A 27,906-nucleotide genomic window follows, 5' to 3' on the forward strand; every position below is an offset into this window, starting at 1 on the left:
ATAGCTCAAATAGCAGCACTTACCAGTGAGCTGCCTCTATTTTTTAAATGTTATTTATTTTTTTGCTCGACATTTTTAATTCTAAAAGAGACAAAACTCAAATAGTATTTGAAAATCCAAGAAAATATTTTAAAGACTTGGTCTTCACTTGTTTAGATAAATTCATTTTTTTAATTTTTTTTACTTTGCTTCTCATAACATTCAGAAAGACAATTTTAGAGAAAAAATATAACCTTAAAAATGATTTTAGGATTTTTAAACACATATACCTTTTTACCTTTTAAATTCCTTCCTCTTCTTTCCTGACAATTTAAATCAATGTTCAAGTACATTTATTTGTTTTTATTGTAAAGAATAATAAATACATTTTAATTTAATTCTTCATTTTAGCTTCAGTTTTTTCGACATGGAATATTTGTGAAATATTTCTTCAAACCTATTATGATTAAAATTCTACAAATTTATTCTGGCAAATCTAGAAAATCTGTAGAATCAAATTTAAATGTTACTTCAAAATATTTAGAATTTCTTTTAACAGTTTTGTTGTGGAAAATCTAGAAGAAATAATGATTTGTCTTTGTTAGAAATGTAGCTTGGTCCAATTGGTTATATATTCTAACAAAGTGCGGATTGGATTTTAACCTATTTAAAACATGTCATCAAAATTCTAAAATTAATCTTAATCAGGAAAAATTACTAATGATATTCCATAAATTCTTTTTTTAATTTTTTCAAAAAGATTCGAATTAGCTAGTTTTTCTCTTCATATTTTTCAGTTGAATTTTGAAGAGTCGAAATTGAAGATAAACTGTGTTTCAAAATATAATTTTCATTTTTTTCGTGGTTTCTCCTCTTTTAAACCGTTCAATGAAGTGGTTTTTTCATCATTTATTCTCTACAAAAAACCTTCCGTAAAAGAAAAAAAAATTTACGACGGAATGACAGACAGAAATACCCATTTTTTAATATATATAGATTTATTTATTAAAGGTAAATTGAGCAAATTGGCTTTTTCTGGCAATTTATTTAAGTGTGTATCAAACTGGTAGCCCTTCGCATTAATCAGTACCCAAGAAGTAGCTTTTGGTTTCAAAATTATTTTAAAGATTTAAGTTGTATGCTCTTTTTGTCACAAAAAATACTGTTTTTTTATGGAAAAAAATCACAAAATATGCAATATTGTCACCCGATATTTTTTTTATGTGGAATATTTGAGATTATTTAATAATTGGAGCAATAAAAAGGTCAATAACTCATAACACCATTGATTTTAATTCATTATTATTTTTTGAGCAATGACACTTAAAAACAGATCACACTAAAATGATTGGGGATCCAAAAGGGTCCTACTCATTAAAGTGTTAGAAAATAAATTATACATTTTTTTTACTGTTTACTCTTAACACGATAATCTTGAGATCAACTTCAGATCTATCCGTCAATTATAAGTTTTAATTGTTTATGTTTTTTGTTTGTTCATTTTAGGCCCTTCTTTAAAAAAAAAAAAACAGCTCAGTTTTTTTTATGGCAAACACAAAATATGCTACATTTTCCTCCCAAAAATATCTCAAAGTGGAATATTTAACATGACGTAATTGGAGCCTTGAATAGGTCGATAATACATAATGACATTGATTTTGATTCATTATTTTTTAAAGAAAGAAACAGCCTGCATGGCGGCTTTGTGTTATTAGAGTAAACATTGCAACATTTTCTTGTTACATTTCACCCGTTGGCGCTTTTCTTTCACTTTTTAAGTTTTAAAAATGTTTCAATCTTATTTTCAAAATGTGTCGTGGAGCCGTTAAAAAATGGCCCCCGGGCCGCACTTTGGACACCCCTGTTGTAGGCATTATTTTCAGGGACTGGCTTTCCACCTGTACCATACCATACCAACTTTATTTATAAAACCCTTTCGAAAGAACCACAGTTGAAGAACAAAGGGCTGTATGCCACAAAGAAATAGAGGCAAAGGACAGACTAAAAAATAACATTTAATTGATTTATTTATTTTTTTCTTTTCAATCAAAAATTTCCAGCATTATTGTTGATTTTTGCAATAGGTAAAGCGAGAACGAATATAAAATACAGATGTATTTCCGTTTTAGGAGTTAAATGGTGGAACAAGCTCAGTGATGAGCTGAAGACATGTACTGTACTTCTTTGGTAACCTTGAAAGGTGAAATAATTGAAAATGATAAAATATAGTAAAAATTATTTTCATCCCAATGATTTTTTTTTTTAACGTTGATGTTCCAGGTAATCTTATTTTCAGTGAATGCACAGGATAGGCAAATATAAGCCTTGGCTTCAGCCTATTCCTTTTTCGGTCATTCTTTTTCTTTTATTTTTTTGTGTGTAAATGTGTATGATTGTTATATATCAGGCCTGGGTAATTATTTTGACTCGAGAAAAAATGTGTCTGGGGGCCAGTATATCAGAATTTTAGGAACATTAATCCAGGGTGACCTGGAACATCCTGGGCAGGATCTTCACAGATGAGATAAATTGGAAGCGTGTCAAGAACAAGCCGACGTCCCAGTGTCGCGACCATATCACGTGACAAAACATAACATAACATCGTCGGAGCAAGTTTTCAGGAGGCGTTCCTTGTCTATGGGTCCTTGTAATCTCCCGTCCAAAGGCAAAACCCAGTAACTCAATTTTGGTCAAAACTGAGCTGATAATAATTTTGGAGTTCCTAGGTGATATGCTTTGCATTAGTGTATGCGATATTGTCATTTGTTCCGTAAGTAAGCTGTTACGCGCATGGCAGGACCTAGCAACTACCACATAACCGCGTAGATACAACAGAAAAACCTAGTATCTCAAGGGACCAATCAATCAATCAATCAATCAATCAATCAATCAATCAATGTTTATCTATATAGCCCCAAATCACAAATGTCTCAAAGGACTGCACAAATCATTACGACTACAACATCCTCGGAAGAACCCACAAAAGGGCAAGGAAAACTCACACCCAGTGGGCAGAGAGAATTCACATCCAGTGGGACGCCAGTGACAATGCTATGAGAAACCTTGGAGAGGACCTCAGATGTGGGCAACCCCCCCCCTCTAGGGGACCGAAAGCAATGGATGTCGAGCGGGTCTAACATGATACTGTGAAAGTTCAATCCATAGTGGCTCCAACACAGCCGCGAGAGTTCAGTTCAAGCGGATCCAAGACAGCAGCGAGAGTCCCGTCCACAGGAAACCATCTCAAGCGGAGGCGGATCAGCAGCGTAGCGATGTCCCCAACCGATACAGGCGAGCGGTCCATCCTGGGTCTTGACTCTGGACAGCCAGTACTTCATCCCATGGTCATCGGACCGGACCCCCTCCACAAGGGAGGGGGGGACATAGGAGAAAGAAAAGAAGCGGCAGATCAACTGGTCTAAAAAGGAGGTCTATTTAAAGGCTAGAGTATACAGATGAGTTTTAAGGTGAGACTTAAATGCTTCTACTGAGGTAGCATCTCGAACTGTTACCGGGAGGGCATTCCAGAGTACTGGAGCCCGAACGGAAAACGCTCTATAGCTCGCAGACTTTTTTTGGGCTCTAGGAATCACTAATAAGCCGGAGTCTTTTGAACGCAGATTTCTTGCCGGGATATATATTGTACAATACAATCGGCAAGATAGGCTGGAGCTAGACCGTGTAGTATTTTATACGTAATTAGTAAAACCTTAAAGTCACATCTTAAGTGCACAGGTGAGCCAGTACAGGCGTAATATGATCAAACTTTCTTGTTCTTGTCAAAAGTCTAGCAGCAACATTTTGTACCAACTGTAATCTTTTAATGCTAGACATGGGGAGACCCGAAAATAATACGTTACAGTAATCGAGACGAGACGTAACAAACGCATGGATAATGATCTCGGCGTCTTTAGTGGACAAAATGGAGCGAATTTTAGCGATATTACGGAGATGAAAGAAGGCCGTTTTAGTAACGCTTTTAATGTGTGACTCAAAGGAGAGAGTTGGGTCGAAGATAATACTCATATTTTTTACCGAGTCACCTTGTTTTATTATTTGGTTGTCAAATGTTAAAGTTGTATTATTAAATAGAGGTCGGTGTCTAGCAGGACCGATAATCAGCATTTCCGTTTTTTTGGCGTTAAGTTGCAAAAAGTTAGCGGACATCCATTGTTTAATTTCATTAAGACACGCTTCCAACTGACTACAGTCCGGCGTGTTGGTCAGCTTTAGGGGCATGTAGAGTTGGGTGTCATCAGCATAACAGTGAAAGCTAATACCGTACTTGCGTATGACGCCCCCTAGAGTACAGGGCCAAGGACCGAACCCTGGGGAACTCCACACGTTACCTTAACATAGTCCGAGGTCACACTGTTATGGGAGACGCACTGCATCCTATCAGTAAGATAAGAGTTAAACCAAGACAGGGCTGAGTCTGACATACCAATTCGTGTTTTGATATGCTCTAATAAAATATTATGATCGACGGTATCGAAAGCAGCGCTAAGATCGAGGAGCAGCAACATAGATGACGCATCAGAGTCCATCGTTAGCAATAGATCATTAGTCAATTTTGCGAGGGCTGTCTCAGTCGAGTGATTTGCCCTGAAACCGGATTGAAAGGTTTCACAATCGGAGCTTCTTTGTCAGTGGCCTTATTGTCTTTAATGAGACATTTGCAGGAATGGGGGCCGACGGTCAACCTGATTATGTGATATTATGGCACCAGGGGATATTTGGATGATTGGCCCAGGACGTTGCAAGCACCTTCATTAAGTGTATTGTTCTTGTTTCTTCCCCTTGCATACTCTTTTGGGCAGATAACTGTGGAGGTCAAAATAAAAACTGGACGCTGTACACGGCTCTTGGCCAATGTGCAAACGCAGAATGGGGCCCACCCGAGACTGTGATAAAATATGTGGAGAAAGGGCACACGTTCATGAGAGCAGATTCAATCGGCAAGAAAATGAAAGCTGAAGAAAACATCTATACCTTTGATGACTTTGTAGATCTTTGTAAGACAGCATCAAGATAGATTGGTTTTCCTTTGTTTTCTCAAAATCAGCTAGAAGTGAGTTACTAGGTTTTGCCTTTGGACGGGAGTAGTGCGAGACTGCAAGCGGCTCGCCAACGCCCCTTCACAGCGGAATGGTTCCTATTGGTTATAAGTTCAGTGTCGTGTGTTCAGGTGCGCACTCGGCTATTTATATGATGTGAGGTCTTGTTAATAGGCCTACAAGAATACAAACATAGAATGATAGTACAAATATAATAAGAAAAAATGTCAACTTCCCAAAGTTGGGTTATGGATATTTATTTATGGCCCCCCCTGTCCCCCGCCGCCGCCATCCATTTTCTACAGCTTATTCCCTTTGGGGTCGCGGACAAGTCGCCACCTCATCACAGGGCCAACACAGATAGACAGACAACATTCACACACTAGGGAACATTTAGTGTTGCCAATCAACCTATCCCCAGGTGCATGTCTTTGGAGGTGGGAGGGGCCTATCCCCAGGTGCATGTATTTGGAGGTGGGAGGAAGACGGAGTACCCGGAGGGAACCCATGCAATTACGGGGAGAACATGCAAACTCCACACAGAAAGATCCCGAGCCTGGGATTGAACCCAGGACTACTCAGGACCATCGTATTGTGAGGCACATGCACTAACCCCTGTGGCACCGTGCTGTCTATAACTTAACTATGACATGATTAACCTTCCTCTTGTGTTAGCTTTCTGTTACCATCTCTGATGTTAACAGGTCGGTTTTGACCCATGTCTTAAATCAGCTGTAAAATACACTAAAAAATATCATCTATCATCCAATTTGTTTCTCATCTCTTGGTTACCTTGTTAGGCGTCCTTATCCATGAAAATATCAGTTTTAATATTTTTGGAGAGGGGCATTAGGCCTTTTTTTTTGCCAGTATACCCCTCGATTTCAATTAAAAAATTAGTCAAATTAACTTTAAAAGAATCGTACAAATAAATAAAAGGTTGTGTTACCTGACTATTACTGAGGGGTATTAGAACATATATCTTATCTTATCTCTTATTTGTTTTATTTATTTTTTCATTTTAATAATTTTGAGACTGAATTGAATCTTTGTTTGTTTTGTCCTGGATAACAAGGTCAAATGAGAATCCCCTAAAGCAGTGGTTCTCAACTTTTTTCAGTGATGTACCCCCTGTAAACATTTTTTTAATTCAAGTACCCCCTAATCAGAACAAAGCATTTTCGGTTAAAAAAAAAAAGAGATAAAGAAGTAAAATACAGCACTATGTCATCAGTTTCTGATTTATTAAATTGTATAACTTTAAGCACCCACATTTGAGAACCACTGCCCTAAAGCTGACATGATTGGGAGAGGAGCTGGCTGTCAGTGTGTTCAGTTTTGGCTCTAATTACTGCTTGATAATCTTATTTTCATAACTGGGTCGAAACTGACCCTAACAACACCAAGGTCATAATTTCATCCAGAGCATTTTATAATTTAGTGAAAAACCCCCAAATTTTTTTTGTTGTTGAAATATCGGTTCCTGACAAAGTCAAAAAGCCTTGATGCAAAAAAATGAATTTATATGCTTATTTTATGCATATAAAACTAAAACGGGTCGGTGCCGACCCTAACACAAGACAAAGGTTAAGATAACTGTAATATATTCACACTTTAATTAACTTGTATTATTTATAGTTAAGACGGTTTACATTATAACATGTTTCATTTTTATTTCAATAAAATGTGACCACTTTTCATGACTTCTGTCATCATTTATTGTTTATAATTACTCGATTCTTGTGTGTCAAACATACTTGGCCTGTGAATCTGATTCTGAACAATATAAGACGAGACCGTGGCCATATGCAGTACTTTCTATTAAAAATAAAGGCAATGTATCCCGTTTTTATGTGGCTTCCATTAAATACTGAACGGGTCGCACCTGCAGCACCTCAGCAAAGCCTTGTCCAAACCAGCAGGTTATGTCAGCTGAATCTAGTGTGAAGAAAAAGAGCTTGTCTTTGCATCGGGTCCTCCTGTAGACTGACCGGGGGTCGGCGGACAGCACGCCTCTGATGGCTACAGCCGCCTCCTCTGAATTGCGCAGGAACTTGAACCTTGGACGGTCACTTACAGGCGGCCCTGCGAGGAAGAAGGTTGATATCAACAATGAACCAGCGTTTTCTTAGGCTGGCAGCAGTCAAGCAGCCCCAGACCATGATGCTTGAGTGTAAGCATTATAGTCACTAGCTTAAAAGTTGTGTTTTCACTCAAATTTCAGTGGGCAGTGAATCTTCACTGTGATATAATTGCTACGCTGACTACTCCAAAAGTATATCCAAGTTTACTTTCTAGAGCAGTGTTTTTCAACCTTTTTTGAGCCAAGGCACATTTTTTGCGTTGAAAAAAGGCGGAGGCACACCACCAGCAGAAATCATAAAAAAACTAAACTCAGTTGACAGTAAAAAGTCGTTGTCGCAATTGTTGGATATGACTTTAAAGCATAACCAAGCATGCATGACTATAGCTCTTGTCTCAAAGTAGGTGTACTGTCACCACCTGTCACATCACACCCTGACTTTTTTGGACTTTTTTTGCCCTTTTCCTGTGTGTAGTGTTTTAGTTCTTGTCTTGCGCTCCCATTTTGGTGGCTTTTTCTCTTTTTCTGGTATTTTCCTGTAGCAGTTTCATGTCTTCCTTTGAGCGATATTTACCGCATCTACTTTGTTTTAGCAATCAAGAATATTTCAGTTGTTTTTATCCTTCTTTGTGTGGACATTGTTGATTGTCATGTCATGTTCAGATGTACATTTTGGACGCCGTCTTTGTTCCAAAGTAAGTCTTTGCTGTCGTTCAGCATTCTGTTTTTGTTTACTTTGTGGCCAGTTTCGTTTTGCATAGCCTTCCCTAAGTTTCACTGCCTTTTCTTAGGGGCACAAACCTTTTGTTTATTTTTGGTTTAATCATTAGATACCTTTTTAACTGCACGCTGCCTCCCATCTACAAAGCTATTAGCTACCGGCTGATATGGAAGAGTATTACACGGTTACTCTGCCGAGCTCTCGACAGCACCGGCACTCAACAGCAACCCATCATTTGCAGACTATAATTGTCAAGTCAATTTTATTTATATAGCACGTTTACAACAACTTTTAAATTGAACCAAAGTGGTTTACTGTCATGATCCGTGGTCCGGATCATGTTTTTGTGTTATTTCTGTAAGTTTGGACTCCTTTTGTTATTGCTTGTGCACCTGTGAGTTTGTTTAGTCACCATGGTTACTTGATTTTCACCTGCCTTGTAAGCACACCTGTTACTTATCACTCATTCTGCCTTCATTGCGTTTGCTGCATGCAACCTGTCCACGTGAGTTTTCTGCCTAGTCTCGAGTTTTTGCCAGTATTTTGACCACGTAAGTCTTGTTAGTTTTCTGTGCTAAGTGTTTAGCCTTAGCTTCTACGTGCGACCGGCACGCATCCGCTTTTGTTTGTCGTATGAGTTTTATGAGTTACTGTAAATAAATCATTTCCTACCACACGTCTTGGTCCGGAGCCGTCCGTTCTGCATTCCGGGAGAACAATCCCGCATTTAGATGCGACCCACACGTGACAGAATGAAGTACCAATACCAGCTCCACGACAAGTACCATTACCAGCACCACGACAAGTACCAGTACCAGCTCCACGACAAGTACAAGTACAAGTACCAGCTCCACGACAAGTACCAGTACCCATTGTGTCATGTGTGGGTCGCATCTTTATGCGGGATTGTTCTCCCGGAATGCAGAACGGACGGCTCCGGACCAAGACGTGTAGTAGGAAATGATTTATTTACAGAAACTCATAAAACTCATACGACAAACAAAAGCGGATGCGTGCCGGTCGCACGTAGAAGCTAAGGTTAAACACTTAGCACGGAAAACTAACAAGACTTACGTGGTCAAAATACTGGCAAAAACTCGAGACTAGGCAGAAAACTCATGTGGACAGGTTGCATGCAGCAAATGCAATGAAGGCAGAATGAGTGATAACAAAGGTTGGCTTAAATAGAGTCTCTGATGAGTAACAGGTGTGCGCACAAGGCAGGGGAAAATCAAGTAACCATGGTGACTAAACAAACTCACAGGTGCACAAGCAATAACAAAAGGAGTCCAAGCTAACAGAAATAACACAAAAACATGATCCGGACCACGGATTATGACAGTTTACATGTTAAAAAAAAGCATTGAGCAAAAAAAACAAAGAACATAAACAATGACTGAGCTGAATACAATAGTGAAAAAAGCACTACGGTAAAAGGGGCCGAATAAAAAGTACAAAATTTGCTAAATAAAAATCAGAATAATAAAAGTGCGACAAAAATAAAAATAAAACTAAAGCAAAGGGGTCGGGGGGTAGGACTAGAAAATGGTGGCCTAGTGGGCAGACTCAGCTCAGGTCAAAGGCCAGCGAGAAGAGGTAGGTTTTAAGAAGGGTTTTGAAAACCTCCAGGCTATGGGCTGACCTAATGTGGAGGGGAAGGCTGTTCCAGAGCTTAGGGGCGGCAGCGGAAAAGGCTCTGTCCCCTCTGGTCTTTAGCCTGGAGCTAGGGACCGCCAACAGCAGTTGGTCAGCTGACCTTTGGGCTCTAGACGAGGTATGATAATGCAGAAGCTCGGTCAGGTATTGTGGGGCCAGACCATTAAGGGATTTAAAAACATCCATCCATCCATTTTCTACCGCTTATTCCCTTTCGGGGTCGCGGGGGGCGCTGGCGCCTATCTCAGCTACAATCAATAACAGTAATTCAAAATCAATGCAGTGACGGAGAGGGAGCCAGTGGAGTGAGGCCAGGACTGGGGTGATGTGCTCACGTTTTTTGGTGCTGGTGAGGAGACGGGCAACCGCGTTTTGCACAAGCTGCAAACGGCGGAGTGATGCCTGATCAATGCCAACGTACAGTGAATTGTTGTTGTCTAGCCGGTGTGTGATGAAGGCGTGGATAGCAGTCCCCGGGTCACTCTGGGAGAGATAGGCCTTGGTCTTTGCTCTGAGAGAGATAGGCCTTGGTCTTTGCTAGGCTTCTGAGATGGTAAAAGCTGGTACTAACCACTGAGCTAACCTGTTTGGTGAATTTGAAGGCACTATCGAAGATCACTCTGAGATTTCTCAATGGTTTGCGAAAAATATTTGTAACCCAAATAGGTGAAATTAGATAATCTCCCACGGCCAACCAGACTGTATCTCACGGCACAGTGGTTGAAAAACGTTGTTCTAGAGCAGGGGTCACCAACGCGGTGCCCGCGGGCACCAGGTAGCCCGTGAAGACCAGATGAGTCGCCCGCTGGCCTGTTCTAAAAATAGCTCAAATAGCAGCATTTTTTAAATTGTATTTATTTACTAGCAAGCTGGTCTCGCTTTGCTCGACATTTTTAATTCTAAGAGAGACAAAACTCAAATAGAATTTGAAAATCCAAGAAAATATTTTAAAGACTTAGTCTTCACTTGTTTAAATAAATTCATTTGTTTTTTTAATATTTGCTTCTTATAACTTTCAGAAAGACAATTTTAGAGAAAAATACAACCTTAAAAATGATTTAAGGATTTTTAAACACATATACCTTTTTACCTCTTAAATTCCTTCCTCTTCTTTCCTGACAATTTAAATCAATGTTCAAGTAAATCATTTTTTTAATTGTAAAGAATAATAAATACATTTTAATTTAATTCTTCACTTTAGCTTCTCTTTTTTCGACGACGAATATTTGTGAAATATTTCTTCAAACTTATGATTAAAATTCTAAAAAATTATTTTGGCAAATCTATAAAATCTGTAGAATCAAATTTAAATCTTATTTCAAAGTCTTTTGAATTTCTTTTAAAATTTTTACTCAGGAAAATCTAGAAGGAATAATGATTTGTCTTTGTTGGAAAAATAGCTTGGTCCAATTTTTTATATATTCTAACAAAGTGCAGATTGGATTTTAACCTATTTAAAAACATGTCATCAAAAATACATATTTATTGTGAGAAATCATTAAGATGATCAATGTTTCCACAAAGATAAATATCATTAATTATTAATAATAACATAGAGTTAAAGGTAAATTGACAAATTGGCTATTTCTGGCAATTTATTTAATTGTGTATCAAACTGGTAGCCCTTTGCATTAATCAGTACCCAAGGAGTAGCTCATGGTTTCAAAAGGGTTGGTGACCCCTGTTCTAGAGTATTGTCCTTTGGTAAAATGTACTTTAATAAGATGCAAACATGATTTGAGTTTTAAGAACTGAAACAATTGAAGTCAACTGTACCTGACTGTTCTGTGGGAAGGAATTGTGCTAGATCCCTCTCAGCATGAGGGGTGAAGCGGACCTCCAGACTGGCAACAGGCGGCTCTCGGATCCAGCCGGCGATGGTGCTGTAGGCCTCTTCTCTGTAACAGGGCGGCTGGTCCTGCTCGACTCCCGATGGGTCTGAATCCCTGCGCTTGCCGGCGCTACTTGCCTGCCGGAAGTCGCTTTGGCTCAGGTATGCCTTCACTTCCTCCAGCATAGCGAGAGCATCTCCTTGCAAAGAATTAGGGAACTGACACCCATCTTTGTTTGGAGTGTCCGCTACAGACTTGACCGCAATCTTTTTTACATTTAACTGAGCTTCTGTTGGATGGTTAGCTGACAAACGGGCGGAGTCCAGTTGTTGACAAGGCTCACAGTCATCTCTCATCCTTGTGCTGGGGGAGTCATACTCTGGGATGTAGGGTTTAATATCCAGGACCGGGGTACCTGCGATCATGTCAATGTCTGACAGATGTATTGTATCACCTAGGGAATCAAACAGAGATTTTAATCTTTATTGTGCTTTTTAAAATGTCCCCTATTATGCAAAAGTCTTTTCTTGACGATGGTATAACAGTCATATTTGTCCCAAGAGCAGCAGAAACGTCAATAATCTTTGTTAACTTTTAAAAGAGAAGGCTTTTAAAACAGTCCCCTTTAAAGTTCTGGGTGTCAAGGGTGTTTCGAAGGAAAAAACCTCCTGCCTTGCAGACTCTGAACAGCCCAAAGCCAGATGAGCCCAAACTGCATATATGTTAATGGGGCTGTTTGCAACTTCTTCAGAGTAAAATATTTAAACGCAAACACATTTAACAAGAACACCACCGACTAGCTTGTGTTATCACGTGGGATTTGTTATCATGTCGTCGTGGCTTGTGCAGCCCTTTGAGACACTTGTGATTTAGGGCTATATAAATAAACTTTGATTGATTGATTGATTGATTACCATTAGTGGTTAAAGGAAAAACATTTGTTTGAAAATTGTCTAAGTACAAGAAGTCGTAAGCGGGTGCCATATACTGTGTAAAATACATTGGACAGTTAGGCATCTCTGTAAATGTTGCAAACAGCCCCTTTAACTACAAAAAACCCCCACAAAAACAACAGGCTTACTGCATAACAGTGTGGTACGCCAGCTGCACTGAAGCAGACAAACAGGCAATTCAGAGGGTCATAAAGTCTGCACAAAAAATCGTCAGCTGCCCCCTCCCCTCCCTGAAGGATTTACACAACTCCCGTTGCCTCAAGAAAGCAAAAAGCATCACCAAGGACAGTACACACCCTGGCTTCCACCTGTTCGACCTGCTACCATCGGGCAGGCGCTACAGGGGCATCAGAGCCAGAACAATCAGGCTCAGAGACAGCTTCTTTCCCAGAGCTGTCACCATCTTGAACTCTAACTTATAATAATAATTCATCCCTATACAACATCCTACCCAAATACCCTACTGTGCAATATTACCCTTTGAGTGCAATACGTCCGACACTGATTGTTATTTATTACTCCGGTACTCTTGTTCTGTATGTTGTACAGTATTTTGTATTTCTATAGTGTTTTGTATGTTGTACATGATTGCTTATTATTTTTATTGTATAGTAGTCTGTTTTTCAAATGTTAGTTTTTCTCTTATTACCTCTTGTGTTATTTATTTTTACCCCATATTTATCCTTAATCTTGTTATATGCAAATAAAATGACAATAAAATCCATTCTATTCTATTCTAAAACAACAGTGGAGCTTTGAAAACTATCCTTCAATCAACTGCAGACATGGAAGCTGTATGTTTTATCATTTTATATGTATTTAGTGAGGAAGTTAACATATATATATATATATATATATATATATATACATACATATATATATATATATATATATATATATATATATATATATATATATATATGAGTGTGAATTTTGTCTGTCTATCTGTGATAAGGTGGCGACTTGTCCAGGATGTACACCGCCTTCCGCCCGAATGCAGCTGAGATAGGCCCCAGCACCCCCCGCAAACCCTGAGAGGGACACTTGGTAGAAAATGGATGGATGGGTTAGCACAGTATGTCACATAGCTATGCTAGCGTGGCTAACATTTGTGTCCTCCTGTGCCACTCTTTACTGTTATGTTGTTGTATGTGATATAGGGGCGGTATAGCTCGGTTGGTAGAGTGGCCGTGCCAGCAATTTGAGGGTTCCAGGTTCGATTCCCGCTTCCGCCATCCTAGTCACTGCCGTTGTGTCCTTGGGCAAGACACTTTACCCACCTTCTCCCAGTGCCACCCACACTGGTTTAAATGTAACTTAGATATTGGGTTTCACTATGTAAAGCGCTTTGAGTCACTAGAGAAAAGCGCTATATAAATATAATTCACTTCACATATATGGCCTGTATCTCGTCTGACAAGTGCAGGGTTATAGTGTTAACTTAAAAAGTGGATCTAATGTACAGTAGCATTTCTTTGAGACACAAAATCTGTCTTAAGGCCATGTCCACATGAACACGGATAGTTTCAAAAACGCATATCTCCATACACACAAGCGTTTAGTTACAAAGCCACACACACTTGCTGTCATGCACATTTTGTCCAATCAGAAGCATGGAAAAAAGCTACAGCTGACTTTGTGGCATTGTAACTCTGTTATTCCAGGGTTTCCCATACATTAATTTATTTGTGGCGGCCCGCCACGAAAGAATTACGGCCGCCACAAATTAAAAAAAATTTATTTTTATTTTTATTAATTTTTTTACGGCTTTTGACACGCTCGGCCGCTCATAAAAGCAATGGGACTCTGTCTGTGAATGGAGCTTGTAGTTACATATTATATATGAATATGTAAATGTTATATAAATATGTATATAAATATGTACATAAAGTGTTGTATTTATATTCCAACTCCGCGTTTTTCTTTAAAGACACATCTTATTGTGTCTTTAAAGCCAGCGAGGCAGTGTTGTTGAGCTTTGGAAATGACAGCGCACAACCGTGATGTCATCAGTTTGAGCCGTATACACTCACACTCTAAGCGGAGAGTTCTGGAACGCTTCCCCTTGCCGAGCATTTGAAAAAGTCTATGTTTTTAAGGACAAAAGTATGTGTTTGCGTGTGGACAAGAGGCCTGAACGCAGAGATGAGTACCGTATTTTTCGGACTATAAGTCGCAGATTTTTTCATAGTTTGGCTGGGGGTGCGACATATACTCCGGAGCGACTTATGTGTGAAATTATTAACACATTACTGTACAATATCAAATAATATTGTTTATGTCATTCGCGGAAGAGACAAATAAAATGTCAGCAATCGTCACACACACGTCAGCCAATAAGAATTCGGCGGGGGAGGGTCATGGCAGAAGTGCATTGTGGGTCATGGAATACTAACTGCTACATGCTACTGCCGTAGCTATTAAAGTGGATCATTTCATCTTTGGCGGTAACTTATAAAAACTGAGAAGAGCTGAACAAAAATGGCACCGAAAAGGAAATCATGTAGTGCAGATTACAAGCTGGACGTAGTGAAATATGCAGCAGAAAACGACAAGAGGAAGCGGCGCATACCTTTGGAGTTGGCACAGTTGTTTAGAAGCGACATCGAGGAAGAAGATTTCATGGGATTTATGGATTAGGAGTGACAGATTGTTTGGTAAATGTATAACATGTTCTATATGTTATAGTTATTTGAATGACTCTTAACATAATATGTTAGGTTAACATAGCAGGCACCTTCTCAGTTGATTATTTATGCCTCATATAACGTACACTTATTCAGCCTGTTGTTCACTAGTCCTTATTTATTTTAAATTGCCTTTCAAATGTCTATTCTTGGTGATGGATTTTATCAAATAAATTTCCCCCCAAATTGCGACGTATATATGTTTTTTTCCTTCTTTATTATGCATTTTCGGCCGGTGCGACGTATACTCCGGAGCGATTTATAATCCGAAAAACACGGTATGCGTTTATTGAGTATCCGTGATGGTGTGTACATGGCCTGAGACAGGCTTGGAAAAACATGCTTATTCGCTTTAAAGCCACAGAGACAGAACACAGGGTCTAACTTCCCAGTGGGTAAACTGTCTAAATTACAACATCAGGGCCAGATTTGAACTAATAGACTTCCAGTGGCACCTCGGAGACTTATTCAAAATTGTTGAATAGTGTAGTTAGGGGATGTTTAAGTTTGATACGTACCTATAATTTTATCCAACTTTGCGAGGGTAAGCCCCAAAGCGTTGGGGCGGTGCGGGCTGCGGGTGGAGTACACGCCGACCCTCTGACCATCCAGCCTGGGGGGCTTCACTTTGGCTTTGTAACTCATGTGCCCATTCTTGTGAAAGAGGAAGATAACCCTGTTGTAGGAAGAAGCACATGTGACCAGAGATGTCCGATAATGGCTTTTTTTGCCGATATTCCGATATTGTCCAACTCTTAATTACCGATTCCGATATAAACCCATACCAATATATACAGTCGTGGAATTAACACATTATCATGCCTAATTTTGTTGTGAACCAATAAACAATGTAACAAGGTTTTCCAAAATAAATTAACTCAAGTTATGGAAAAAAGTGCCAACATGGCACTGCCATATTTATTATTGAAGTCACAAAGTGTATTATTTTTTTAACATGCCTCAAAACAGCAGCTTGGAATTTGGGGCATTCTCTCCCTTAGAGAGCATAAGGAGGTTGAGGTGGGCGGGGTTGGGGGGTAGCGGGGATGTATATTGTAGTCCCGGAAGAGTTAGTGCTGCAAGGGGTTCTGGGTATATGTTTTGGTGTGTTTATGTTGTGTTACGGTGCGGATGTTCTCTCGAAATGTGTTTGTCATTCTTGTTTGGTGTGGGTTCACAGTGTGGCGCATATTTGTAACAGTGTTAAAGTTGTTTACGGCCAACTTCAGGGTGAACTGTTGATCAAGTATATGTGTGTGAAAAGCCGTGGATATTATGTGATTGGGCCGGCACGCAAATGCAGTGCCTTTAAGGCATGCCCCCAATATTGTTGTCTGGGTGGAAATCGGAAGAAATTCAGGAAAATGGTTGCCCCGGGAGATTTTTGGGAGGGGCACTGAAATTCGGGAGTCTCCCAGGAAAATAGGGAGGGTTGGCAAGTATGACTGGGGGACGCAACTGCTCTGTACTTCTCCCTACAATGACGTTTTAACAAGTCATACATTTTATTTTTTGGAACCGATACCGATAATTTCCGATATTACATTTGAAAACGTTTATCGAACGATAATATTGGCAGTCTGATATTATCGGACATCTCTACATGTGACATGTAGACATGAATTGATTTACGTGGACCCCGACTTAAACAAGTTGAAAAACTTATTGGGGTGTTACCATTTAGTGGTCAATGGTTCGGAATATGTAGTGTACTGTGCAATCTAATAATAAAAGTTTCAATCAATCAATCAATCAATCAAAACAGACATATCAGAATGCGGTTTTATGCCCAAATCTGACCATTGTAACCTGGAACTGATTGTTTAAATGTCAGTTGGTTCTTATGGATTTGTTTTTAATGAGCCAAACTAGAAGTTAGTTTACAACATATTGCGGTCAACCTCAAGATATGACTGACGGCCGATGCGACCTACCAGACGTGAGAATATTGCTCCAGTCCTACAAGTGCATGCTCCGGGTTATTGAAGACACTCTGCTTCAGTCGTAGCTCCGCCCTTGAGGGTCCGCAGACGGTGGGCTGTCTGGGTGTCCCGTTCTTCATAGAGAAACAGGAACTTATGTAGCCAATAGGGATGGTCTGAATGTTTCCTGCCATGACGACAACAAAGTGGTTAAATGAGTGATCCTTTGTAAGTGGTAGCAACAAAGTCCCGCTTTTGTTACCGTGTTCTAACGCTTCCTGAGGTGAAGCCGTCGGAGGCGGCGGCAGGTCTTTCTCAAGCCCCTGGACGCTTGTTTTTGACAAAGCGGACTGAATAGAAAGGATGTGTTTGCGATGAGTTCTGGTTGCAGTGTCCAGCATCTGCCTGTAAAAGCCATATTTTAGACAATGGTTGTTTCTAGGAATCGTTCTTAAATATACATAACATTGGGTATCCAATCCAATCCACTTCATTTATTTGTCGGCGATCACTTGAAACGAGTATGATTGTCCTCCTGTTGGTGGGACTGCCTTCAGGAGAACGCCTGCGCGTGGAATCTTTTAAAGTGGGGGAGACTGGTGCATTGACAGCTACCACACTGTCCTTGGCAAAGAGAAGGCCAGGGTCCAATGGCATGGAGACCAAGACAATTGGGGGCCCATCTTTGCTGCAGCCTTCTTCCATCTTTGTGGCTGTTGTAGAGCTTCTATGCAACCGCCGTTGAGGTCTTTTGCGACGAGGGAGACGCGAAGACTCCAACGTCATACTTCATTTATAAAGCACTATGAACAACAAAACTGTTTTCCAGAGTGCAAAGTGATGTGCGATAGCACTGATTTTCTCTCCAATCCGATACCGAGTAAAATCTAGGCCAGTATCGGAAATACCGATCCAATATTTTGGGCAAATAAACATAATGTGTCTGGTAAAACATTTTAAAGTAGCATATTTTAAGTGTTGCTGCTCTTGTGGAATTATCTTAAAATGATATAAAATCCCAGGGCATTTTTCAGCACTGAATGCATTATCTTATTTGTATTCAATTCTGTACTTAGTGTCTCCAAATACACTACAATAAAAGGATACATGCACAAGATGTTTTAGAATACTGAGAGACGCGGTGGTCCGGCCGAAAAGGAGGAGGATTAGCAGTCGTTTTTAAAAATGACTTTAAATGCCGTCAGATCCGCCTGAAATCCTCCTTTTCAAGCTTGGAACTCTGCATGTTTGAACTGGGTCTTTCTGATGTCGTCCTGTGTGTCGTCGTATATCGACCACCCAAGTACCTCAAAGACTTTATAATGACTTTTCTGAATTTCTGGCCGAAATCCTCCCCAAATATGATCGTGTCCTAATTGTTGGTGATTTTAATATTCACACTTGCTGTCCAGACAAACCTTTATCCAGGAGCTTCCTGAATGTCATTGACTCTTTTAACTATGTACAGTCTGTGTGTGGTTCTACACACGAACGCGGGCATACACTCCATTTAGTGCTCTCGTATGGTTTGTGTGTTTTAAATTTGGACATTTGCGACACTGTTTTTTCTGATCATATGCCGAACCTGTTTGATATTCCCACTCCGTGTCCGTTTAAATTGTGCGCTCTGTCCCAACGCTCTCGCATGTTTAATTCGTCGTCTCCTGCTCTGTTCTCCTCCATTTTTTCAACTCTTTGTGATGATAATTCTGCAGCCTCTGTATGTCCGAATACTGAAGAGTTGGGATAGGTTGATTGGCAACACTAAATTGGCCCTAGTGTGTGAATGTGAGTGTGAATGTTGTCTGTCTATCTGTGTTGGCCCTGCGATGAGGTGGCGACTTGTCCAGGGTGTACCCCGCCTTCCGCCCGATTATAGCTGAGATAGGCGCCAGCGCCCCCCGCGACCCCGAAAGGGAATAAGCGGTAGAAAATGGATGGATGGATGGTTTCTGTGTTTGTTTACAAACACTGGACACGATCGCTCCTTTCAAGTGCCGCCGCTCTAAAGCCACGCCTCAGCCCTGGTTGAATGACGTCACTCGTGCAGCCAGGCGCGAATGTAGGAGAGCAGAGAGAAGATGGAAAAAAGACAGGCTGCTTGTGTCCTTTGCCATTTTTACAGAAAGCCTGCTTTCCTTTCAGATGACTGTAAAAGCAGAGATGAATATATATCTATCTCAGATTATATCTTCTAACTGTAACAACCCCAGAGTTCTGTTCAAAACTATTAACAATGTCATTGATGCTCCCAAATCTGTTGGTTTTGATGCTTCTTTTGAATTCTGTAAAAATTGTGTCAACTAGAGCCAGTTTATCCTAGCCTTCATAGACACTTCTGTTCCTCTGCATTTCTCTTCTGTTTTCCATCAGTTGGAGCCGGTGTCTTTTTCTTTTTTAAATGACACAGTTAGTCATATGAAGCCCTCTGGTTCTCCTGCAGATGCCCTCCCACCTCGCCTGTTTAAGGAGGTATTTGCTACTATTGGATTAAGTGTCCTTAACATTATCAATAGTAGCCTCTCTTCTGGAATAGTTCCAGTAGAGTTTAAACATGCAGTGGTACGACCTCTACTTCAAAAACCAAGCCTCGACCCCTCTCTCCTCTCTAACCTTAGACATATCTATAATCTTCCATACATTTCCAAAATATTAGAGGTTGTTTACAGTCAGTTTTTGCCCTTCTTAGAGGACAACGGTATCACTGAGCTGTTCCAGTCCGGTTTTAAAGCCCTCTACAGCACAGAGTCACCGCTTCTAAAAGTTTTTAACGATATCCTCCTGTCAACTGATTCTGGAAAAATATGTTGTCCTGGTGCTTTTAGATCTGTCTGCTGCGTTCCACACCGTCGACCACGCCACCTTAATCACTCGTCTTGAGAACTGTGTGGGTATTAAGGGCGCCGCCCTCAACTGGTTCCGGTCGTACTTAGCCGACAGGAGTTTTTGTGTAAAAATACACAGTTTTATGTCTTCCACAGCTCCTCTACCACACGGGGTCCCCCAGGGCTCAATCCTTGCCCCAATCCTATTTGCGCTTTACCTTCTCCCCCTTGGTTCTATTTTTAGGAAGTATGGTATTGCATTTCGTTTTTATGTCGATGATTGCCAGATCTATTTTCCCATGGCACAAAATAACTTGGTTCAACGTCTCATTGACTGCCTGCACGACATCAAAGCCTGGCTTTCAGTTAACTTCCCGAGTCTAAATGAAGACAAAACAGAAGTTATGTTGTTCGCTCCAAGTCGCTCTCCCTCCCCCAACGTTGACCTCAGCACTCTGACCCCGTATCTCAGCGACTGTGTCACAAACCTGGGGGTAAAGTTCCACTCAGATTTTAAATTCGAAAAACAAATCAGCAGCGTCGTTCAAAAAACCTTTTATCAATTACGCAAATAGCGAAAGTGAAACCGCTTCTGTCAGGACATGATCTCGAGAAATTAATTCACGCCTTTATCTCGAATTGTTTAGACTACTGCAATGGCCTGTATGTAGACATTAGCCAGGCCTGCAGCTGGTGCAGAACTCTTCTGCTCGTCTGCTAACACAGACCCGCAGACATGAGCACATCACCCCTATATTAGCGTCCCTTCACTGGCACCTGCCTTACTGCCCCACTTGATCCCTAAGATCAGCCGATCAGCTGTTACTGATGGTCCCTGACACAAGGCTGAAGCTTAGAGGTGACAGAGCTTTCGCCGCTGCTGCTCCCAAGCTCTGGAACGACCTACCTCTGAGTGTTAGACAAGCCTCCTCTCTTCCTTTTTTTTAAAATCTCTCTTAAAAACATACTTTTATTCCTTGGCTTTTAATACTGAGTGATATCCATTCTGCAATGGCGCCCCATTATACACCTGCTGTCAACCTGTTTTTGTGTTTTTATGTTTTATTTTATTATTTTTTTTCATGTTCTGTTTGTGTTGTGTTGTTTGCTCGGTCCTCATATTATGTTTTAACCTGCCCATTGTACAGCACTTTGGCTACCCCTGTGGTAAATTTTAAATGTGCTTTATAAATAAAGTTGATCTGATTTGATTTTAATAGCAAGTATGTTTCTTAAAACAACAACTTAGTTAAAGACATCATGCTTGGAAAATGTGAGGGGAAACGTGAGAAAAGGAAGACAAAGGCAAAGGTGGATCGAAGGAATTACAAAAACAAAAGGAATTACATTATTCGAGCTAAGAGATAGAGTGGTGGAAAGAGCAGAATGGACAAGACTGGTGCATGATATCATCCAAGGTCGACAACGACTAGACCAGGCCTGGGCAATTATTTTGCTTCGGGGACCAAATTTAGAGAAAAATTGTGGGGGGACCGGTGTATCTATTTTTAGGTAAGTTATAACAAAACCTCACAATAATGTCTCAATGCTAAAAACGTTATGACAGACCGCCTTAAAAAACTTTTTTTTTACTGAATGAGTATTCAGCAAATAGACTGTATAATGCATATGTTCCTTCTTGACTACACTTAAATGTAAAATATATTTATACTATTCATATATTATATATTGATATATAATATTTGTTACATATTATGTATTATTATTATTGTCTTTTGTGAGTAAACTGTGGTGCTGAATTCCCCCCAGGGATCAATAAAGTACTTTCTATTCTATTCTATTCATATTGCATATTGTGATCACGACAAACCATGTTCCCGCAATTAGCTACCTGCTGCCACCTACTGATATGGAAGAGTATTACACGGTTACTCTGGGCGTTTCAGACCAGTGTTTTTCAACCTTTCTTGAGCCAAGGCAAATTTTTTTGTGTTGAAAAAATGCGAAGGGACACCACCAGCAGAAATCACTAAAAAACGAAACACCGTTGACAGTAAAAAGACGATGTCGCAATTTTTGAATACGACTTTAAAGCATAACCAAGCATGCATCGATATAGCTCTTGTCTCAAAGTAGGTGTACTGTCACCACCTGTCACATCACACCCTGACTTATTTTGTGTTTTTTGCTGTTTTCCTGTGTGTAGTGTTTTAGTTCTTGTCTTGCGCTCCCATTTTATTGTTGATTGTCATGTCATGTTCGGATGTACTTTGTGGACGCCGTCTGCATCTCCCACACGCTGTAAGTCTTTGCGGTCGTCCAGCATTCTATTTTGTTTACTTTGCGACCAGTTCGGTTTTAGTTTAGTTTTGCATAGCCATTACTAAGCTTCAATGCCTTTTCTTAGCGGCACTCGCCTTTTGTTTATTTTTGGTTTAATCTTTAAAAAACTTTTTACCTGTACACTGCCTCCTGCTGTCATCTGCATATTGTGATCACAACAAACCATGTTCCCGACATCTACAAAGCAATTAGCTACCTGCTGCCCCCTACTGATATGGAAGAGTATTACATGGTTACTCTGGGCGTTCTAGACCAGTGTTTTTCAACCTTTTTTGAGCCAAGGCACATTTTTTTGTGTTGAAAAAATGCAGAAGCACACCACCAGCAGAAATCACTAAAAAACGAAACTCAGTTGACAGTAAAAAGTCGTTGTCACAATTTTTGAATATGACTTTAAAGCATAACCAAGCATGCATCGATATAGCTCTTGTCTCAAAGTAGGTGTACTGTCACCACCTGTCACATCACACCCTGACTTATTTTGTATTTTTTGTTGTTTTCCTGTGTGTAGTGTTTTAGTTCTTGTCTCAAGCTCCTATATTTTTGGTATTTCCTGTAGCACAGTGGTTCTCAACCATTTTTCAGTGATGTACCCCTTGTGAACATTTTTTCAAATCAAATACCCCCTAATCAGAGCAAAGCATTTTTGGTTGAAAAAAAAAGAGATAAAGAAGTAAAATACAGCACTATGTCATCGGTTTCTGATTTATTAAATTGTATAACAGTGCAAAAATTGCTCATTTGTAGTGGTCTTTCTTGAACTATTAGGAAAAAAGGAATAAATAATTAAAAACTTGTTGAAAAATAAACAAGTGATTCAATTATAAATAAAGATTTCTCCACATAGAAGTAATCATCAACTTAAAGTGCCCTCTTTGGGGATTGTAATAGAGATCCATCTGGATTCATCAACTTACTTATAAACATTTATTCACAAAAAAAGAAATCTTTATAATCAATATTTATGGAACATGTCCACAAAAAATCTGTCTGTCAACACTGAATATTGCATTGTTGCATTTTTTTTCACAGTTTATGAACTTACATTCATATATTGTTGAAGTATTATTCTATAAATATATTTATAAAGGGTTTTTGAATTGTTGCTATTTTTGTTGCTATTCTCACAACCTTTTGGCATACCTTCAAGGACCCCCAGGAGTACGCGTACCCCCATTTGAAAACCACTGCTCTAGCAGTTTCATGTCTTCCTTTGAGCGATATTTCCTGCATCTACTTTGTTTTAGCTATCAAGAATATTTGAGTTGTCGCTAGACTTCCGCCCGATTGTAGCTGAGATAGGCACCAGCACCAGCACCCCCCACGACCCCAAAGGGAATAAGCGGTAGGAAATGGATGGATGGATGGCTATCCTTCTTTGTGTGGACATTGTTGATTTTTGTGTGGACAATGTTGATTGTCATGTCATGTTGGGATGTACATTGTGGGTGCCGTCTTTGCTCCACAGTAAGTCTTTGCTGTCATCCAGCATTCTGTGTTTGTTGACTTTGTAGCCAAGTTCAGTTTTACTTTCGTTCCGCATAGCCTTCCCTAAGCTTCAATGCCTTTTCTTAGGGGCACTCACCTTTTGTTATTTTTTGGTTCAAGCTTTAGACACCTTTTTTACCTGCACACTGCCTCCCACTGTTTCCGACATCTACAAAGCGATTAGCTGCCGGCTGCTACCTACTGATAGGGAAGAGTATTACAGGGTTACTCTGCTGAGCTCTAGACAGCACCGACACTCAACAACAACACATCATTTGCAGATTATACTTACTGCTTTGCAAAAAATATTTTTAACCCAAATAGGTGAATTTAGAACAGGGGTCACCAAAGTGGGGCCCGCGGGCACCAGGTAACCCGTAAGGACCAGATGAGTCGCCCGCTGGCCTGTTCTAAAAATAGCTCACATAGCACCACTTACCAGAGAGCTGCCTCTATTTTTTAAATTGTATTTATTTATTAGCAAGCAGGTCTCGCTTTGCTCGACATTTTTAATTCTAAGAGAGACAAAACTCAAATAGAATTTGAAAATCCAAGAAAATATTTTAAAGACTTGGTGTTCACTTGTTTAAATAAATTCATTAATTTTTTTACTTTGCTTCTTATAACTTTCAGAAAGACAATTTTAGAGAAAAAATACAACCTTAAAAATGATTTTAGGATTTTGAAACACAAATACCTTTTTACCTTTTAAATTCCTTCCTCCTTTTTCCTGACAATTTGGATCAATGTTCAAGTAAATTCATCTTTTTTATTGTAAAGAATAATAAAAGTTGGTCCAATTTATTATATATTCTAACAAAATGCAGATTGGATTTTAACCTATTTAAAACATGACATCAGAATTCTAAAATTACTAATAATGTTCCATAAATTCTTTTTTTTACTTTTTTCAAAAAGATTCATATTAGCGAGTTTTTCTCTTCTTTTTCTAGTTGAATTTTGAATTGTAAAGAGTCAAAATATATTTATAAAAGTATTTATCTGTTTCCATATATATTTATTGTGAGAAATCATTAAGATGATCAGTGTTTCCACAAAGATAAATATCATTAATTATTAATAATAACATAAAGTTAAAGGTAAATTGAGCAAATTGGCTATTTCTGGCAATTTATTTAAGTGTGTATCAAACTGGTAGCCCTTCGCATTAATCAGTACCCAAGAAGTAGCTATTGGTTTCAAAAGGGTTGGTGACCCCTGATTTGGAAAATCTCCCACGGCACACCAGACTGTATCTCACGGCACACTAGCCGCGGCACAGTGGTTGAAAAATATTGCTCTAGACAGCACAGGCACATTATTTGCGGATTATAATTACTGGTTTGCAAAAAATATTTTTAACCCATCCATCAATTTTCTACCGCTTGTCCCTTTTGGGGTCGCTGGTGCCTATCTCAGCTACAACCAGGTAGAAGGCAAGGTACACCCTGGACAAGTCGCCACCTCATCGCCGGGCCAACACAGATACACAACATGCACACTCAATCATCATCCATCCATCCATTATCTACTATTTGTCCCTTTTGGGGTCTCTGGTGCCTATTTCAGCTACAATCAGGCGGAAGGCAGGGTACACCCTGGACAAATCGCCACCTCATTGCAGGGCCAACACAGATAGACAACATTCACACTCAATCAATCATCCATCCATTTCCTACCGCTTGTCCCTTTTGGGGTGGCGGGGGGGGGGGTGCTGGTGCCTATCTCAGCTACAATCGGGCGGAAGGCGGCGTACACCCTGGACAAGTCGCCACCTCATTGCAGGGCCAACACAGATAGAAAACATTCACACTCAATCAACCATCCATCCATCCATCCATTTTCTACCGCTTATTCCCTTTGGGGTCGCTGTTGCCTATCTCAGCTATAATCTGGCAGAAGGCGGGATACACCCTGGACAAGTCACCACCTTATCGCCGGGCCAACACAGATAGGCAACATGCACTCAATCAATCATCCATCCATCCATTTTCTACCGCTTGTCCCTTTTGGGGTTGCTGTTGCCTATCTCAGCTACAATCCGGCGGAAGGCAGGGTACAACCCTGGACAAGTCGCTACCTCATCACAGGGCCAACACAGATAGACAACATTCACACTCAATCAATCATCCATCCATCCATTTTCTACCGCTTGTCCCTTTTGGGGTCGCTGTTGCCTATCTTAGCTACAATCCGGCGGAAGGCAGGGTACAACCCTGGACAAGTCGCAACCTCATCGCAGGGCCAACACAGATAGACAACATTCACACTCAATCAATCATCCATCCATCCATCCATTTTCTACCGCTTATTCCCTTTGGGGTCGCTGTTGCCTATCTCAGCTATAATCTGGCAGAAGGCGGGGTACACCCTGGACAAGTCGCCACCTTATCGCCGGGCCAACACAGATAGGCAACATGCACTCAATCAATCATCCATCCATCCATTTTCTACCGCTTGTCCCTTTTGGGGTGGCTGTTGCCTATCTCAGCTACAATCCGGCGGAAGGCAGGGTACAACCCTGGACAAGTCGCTACTTCATCGCAGGGCCAACACAGATAGACAACATTCACACTCAATCAATCATCCATCCATCCATCCATTTTCTACCGCTTATACCCTTTGGGGTCGCTGGTGCCTATTTCAGCTACAATCAGGCGGAAGGCGGTGTAAACCCTGGACAAGTCGCCATCTCATCGCAGGGCCAACACAGATAGACAACATTCACACTCAATCAATCATCCATCCATTTTCTACCGCTTGTCCCTTTTGGGGTGGCGGGGGGTGCTGGTGCCTATCTCAGCTACAATCGGGGGGAAGGCGGTGTACACCCTGGACAAGTCGCCACCTCATCGCAGGGCCAACACAGATAGACAACATTCATACTCAATCAATCATCCATCCATTTTCTACCGCTTATTCCCTTTGGGGTGGCGCTGGTGCCTATCTCAGCTAAAATCGGACGGGAGGCGGGGTACACCCTGGACAAGTCGCCACCTCATCGCAGGGCCAACACAGATAGACAACATTCACACTCAATCAATCATCCATCCATCCATCCATTTACTACCACTTGTCCCTTTTGGGGTGGCAGGGGGTCGCTGGTGCCTATCTCAGCTACAATCGGGCGGAAGGCTGTGTACACCCTGGACAAGCTTCACCTCATCGCAGGGCCAACACAGATTGACAACATTCACACTCAATCAATCATCCATCCATTTTCTACCGCTTGTCCCTTTGGGGTGGCACTGGTGTCTATCCCAGCTACAATTGGGCGGAAGGCGGGGTAAACCCTGGACAAGTCGCCACCTCATCGCAGGGCCAACAGATATAGACAACATTCACACTCACACCCCCAATTAGGTGAAATGTCATGATCAGACTAGTGTGCCGCGGCACAGTGGTTGAAATACACTTCTTTACTGCAGTCAATAGTTTCGTTACGACTTTAAATCACTTTAAAGACAACATACCGAAGATTCTTGATTTCCTTCCGCATCACAGACACCTGCCGTTTCAGTGTGCTTACGTGTTCCACGCAGCAGTCGCAGGCAGGACTCATCTTGGACACAAAAACAATATTTACAGTTTTACAATAGTAGCTTTTTTTTGTTTTGCTAGCAGTTAGCAAACGCAATATAAGTTGCGCAACGCGACTCTTCTTTTACAGCTTAAATAAATGGTGTGCAGCCCGCTACTGCCTCCTACGGTCATTGTGGGTACTGCATCAAGGGTGTGTCAACGGGAAGAGCTTCTGGAACAGCTTGTCACGTTTTGTCTCGTTCATCTTTTTATGCTATAATTTTTTTAATGTTCTTTATTAAAAGGTCTGTAATCAATCATTCTCTAGCGTATAGAGAGGGGGGGGGGGGGGGTGACAAATAGATTCCATTGTAGGATGCTGTAATTTATTTTGACCAGCAGAGGGCAGGATGGATGAATATCTTTATTATTGTTGTTAAATATTAATAAATATTAAGGTGATAATTTTACATTCACATACATACAAGCATTTAGATTATATTAAAGAGTAGCTTTTTTATTGCAGTTTGATCTTGTGCAGCATTCATCATAATATTAACCTAGTAGGCACAAGACATTGATACAACGTTGATTATACAAACATGTCCCTTAAAACACTGGTCGCCAACCACCGGGCCGCGGCTCGATTGGTACCGGGCCGCAGAATATTTTTTTTATAATTATTATTTTTCCATCCATCCATTTCCTACCGCTTATTCCCTTTTGGGGTTGCGGGGGGCGCTGGCGCCTATCTCAGCTACAATCGGGCAGAAGGCGGGGTACACCCTGGACAAGTCTCCACCTCATCTATTAATTTTTTTTTTTATTATTAAATCAACATACAAAAAACACAAGATACACTTACAAATAGGGCACC

The 27,906-nt window shown here is 40.4% G+C and overlaps 1 protein-coding gene across 1 annotated transcript; it reads right to left on the minus strand.

The window, feature by feature from the left end:
• Positions 1–6,730: 6,730 nt before the first annotated feature.
• Positions 6,731–27,206, minus strand: trmo (tRNA methyltransferase O). The gene is made up of 6 exons (XM_061881025.1): positions 26,981–27,206; positions 17,153–17,295; positions 16,903–17,077; positions 15,487–15,644; positions 11,273–11,782; positions 6,731–7,121 (listed from the first exon to the last, which is right to left on the minus strand). Exons 1-6 carry the CDS (start codon positions 27,067–27,069, stop codon positions 6,886–6,888), a joined length of 1,311 nt encoding a protein of 436 aa, XP_061737009.1. The 5' UTR covers positions 27,070–27,206; the 3' UTR covers positions 6,731–6,885.
• Between the last annotated feature and the right edge of the window lie 700 nt (positions 27,207–27,906).

Source organism: Nerophis ophidion, linkage group LG20 (genome assembly GCF_033978795.1).
Source record: "Nerophis ophidion isolate RoL-2023_Sa linkage group LG20, RoL_Noph_v1.0, whole genome shotgun sequence".
Taxonomy (NCBI): Eukaryota; Metazoa; Chordata; class Actinopteri; order Syngnathiformes; family Syngnathidae; genus Nerophis; species Nerophis ophidion.

Bases quoted from the DNA above. Each gene is read 5' to 3' on its own strand.
- trmo (XM_061881025.1), bottom strand. From the start codon at position 27,069: ATGAGTCCTGCCTGCGACTGCTGCGTGGAACACGTAAGCACACTGAAA. The intron at 17,296-26,980 runs GTATGTTGTCTT...TGGCTTTTACAG, and splicing joins AAGGAAATCAAGAATCTTCG to GCAGATGCTGGACACTGCAA. The intron at 15,645-16,902 runs GTAGGTCGCATC...TTCCTACAACAG, and splicing joins GAGCAATATTCTCACGTCTG to GGTTATCTTCCTCTTTCACA.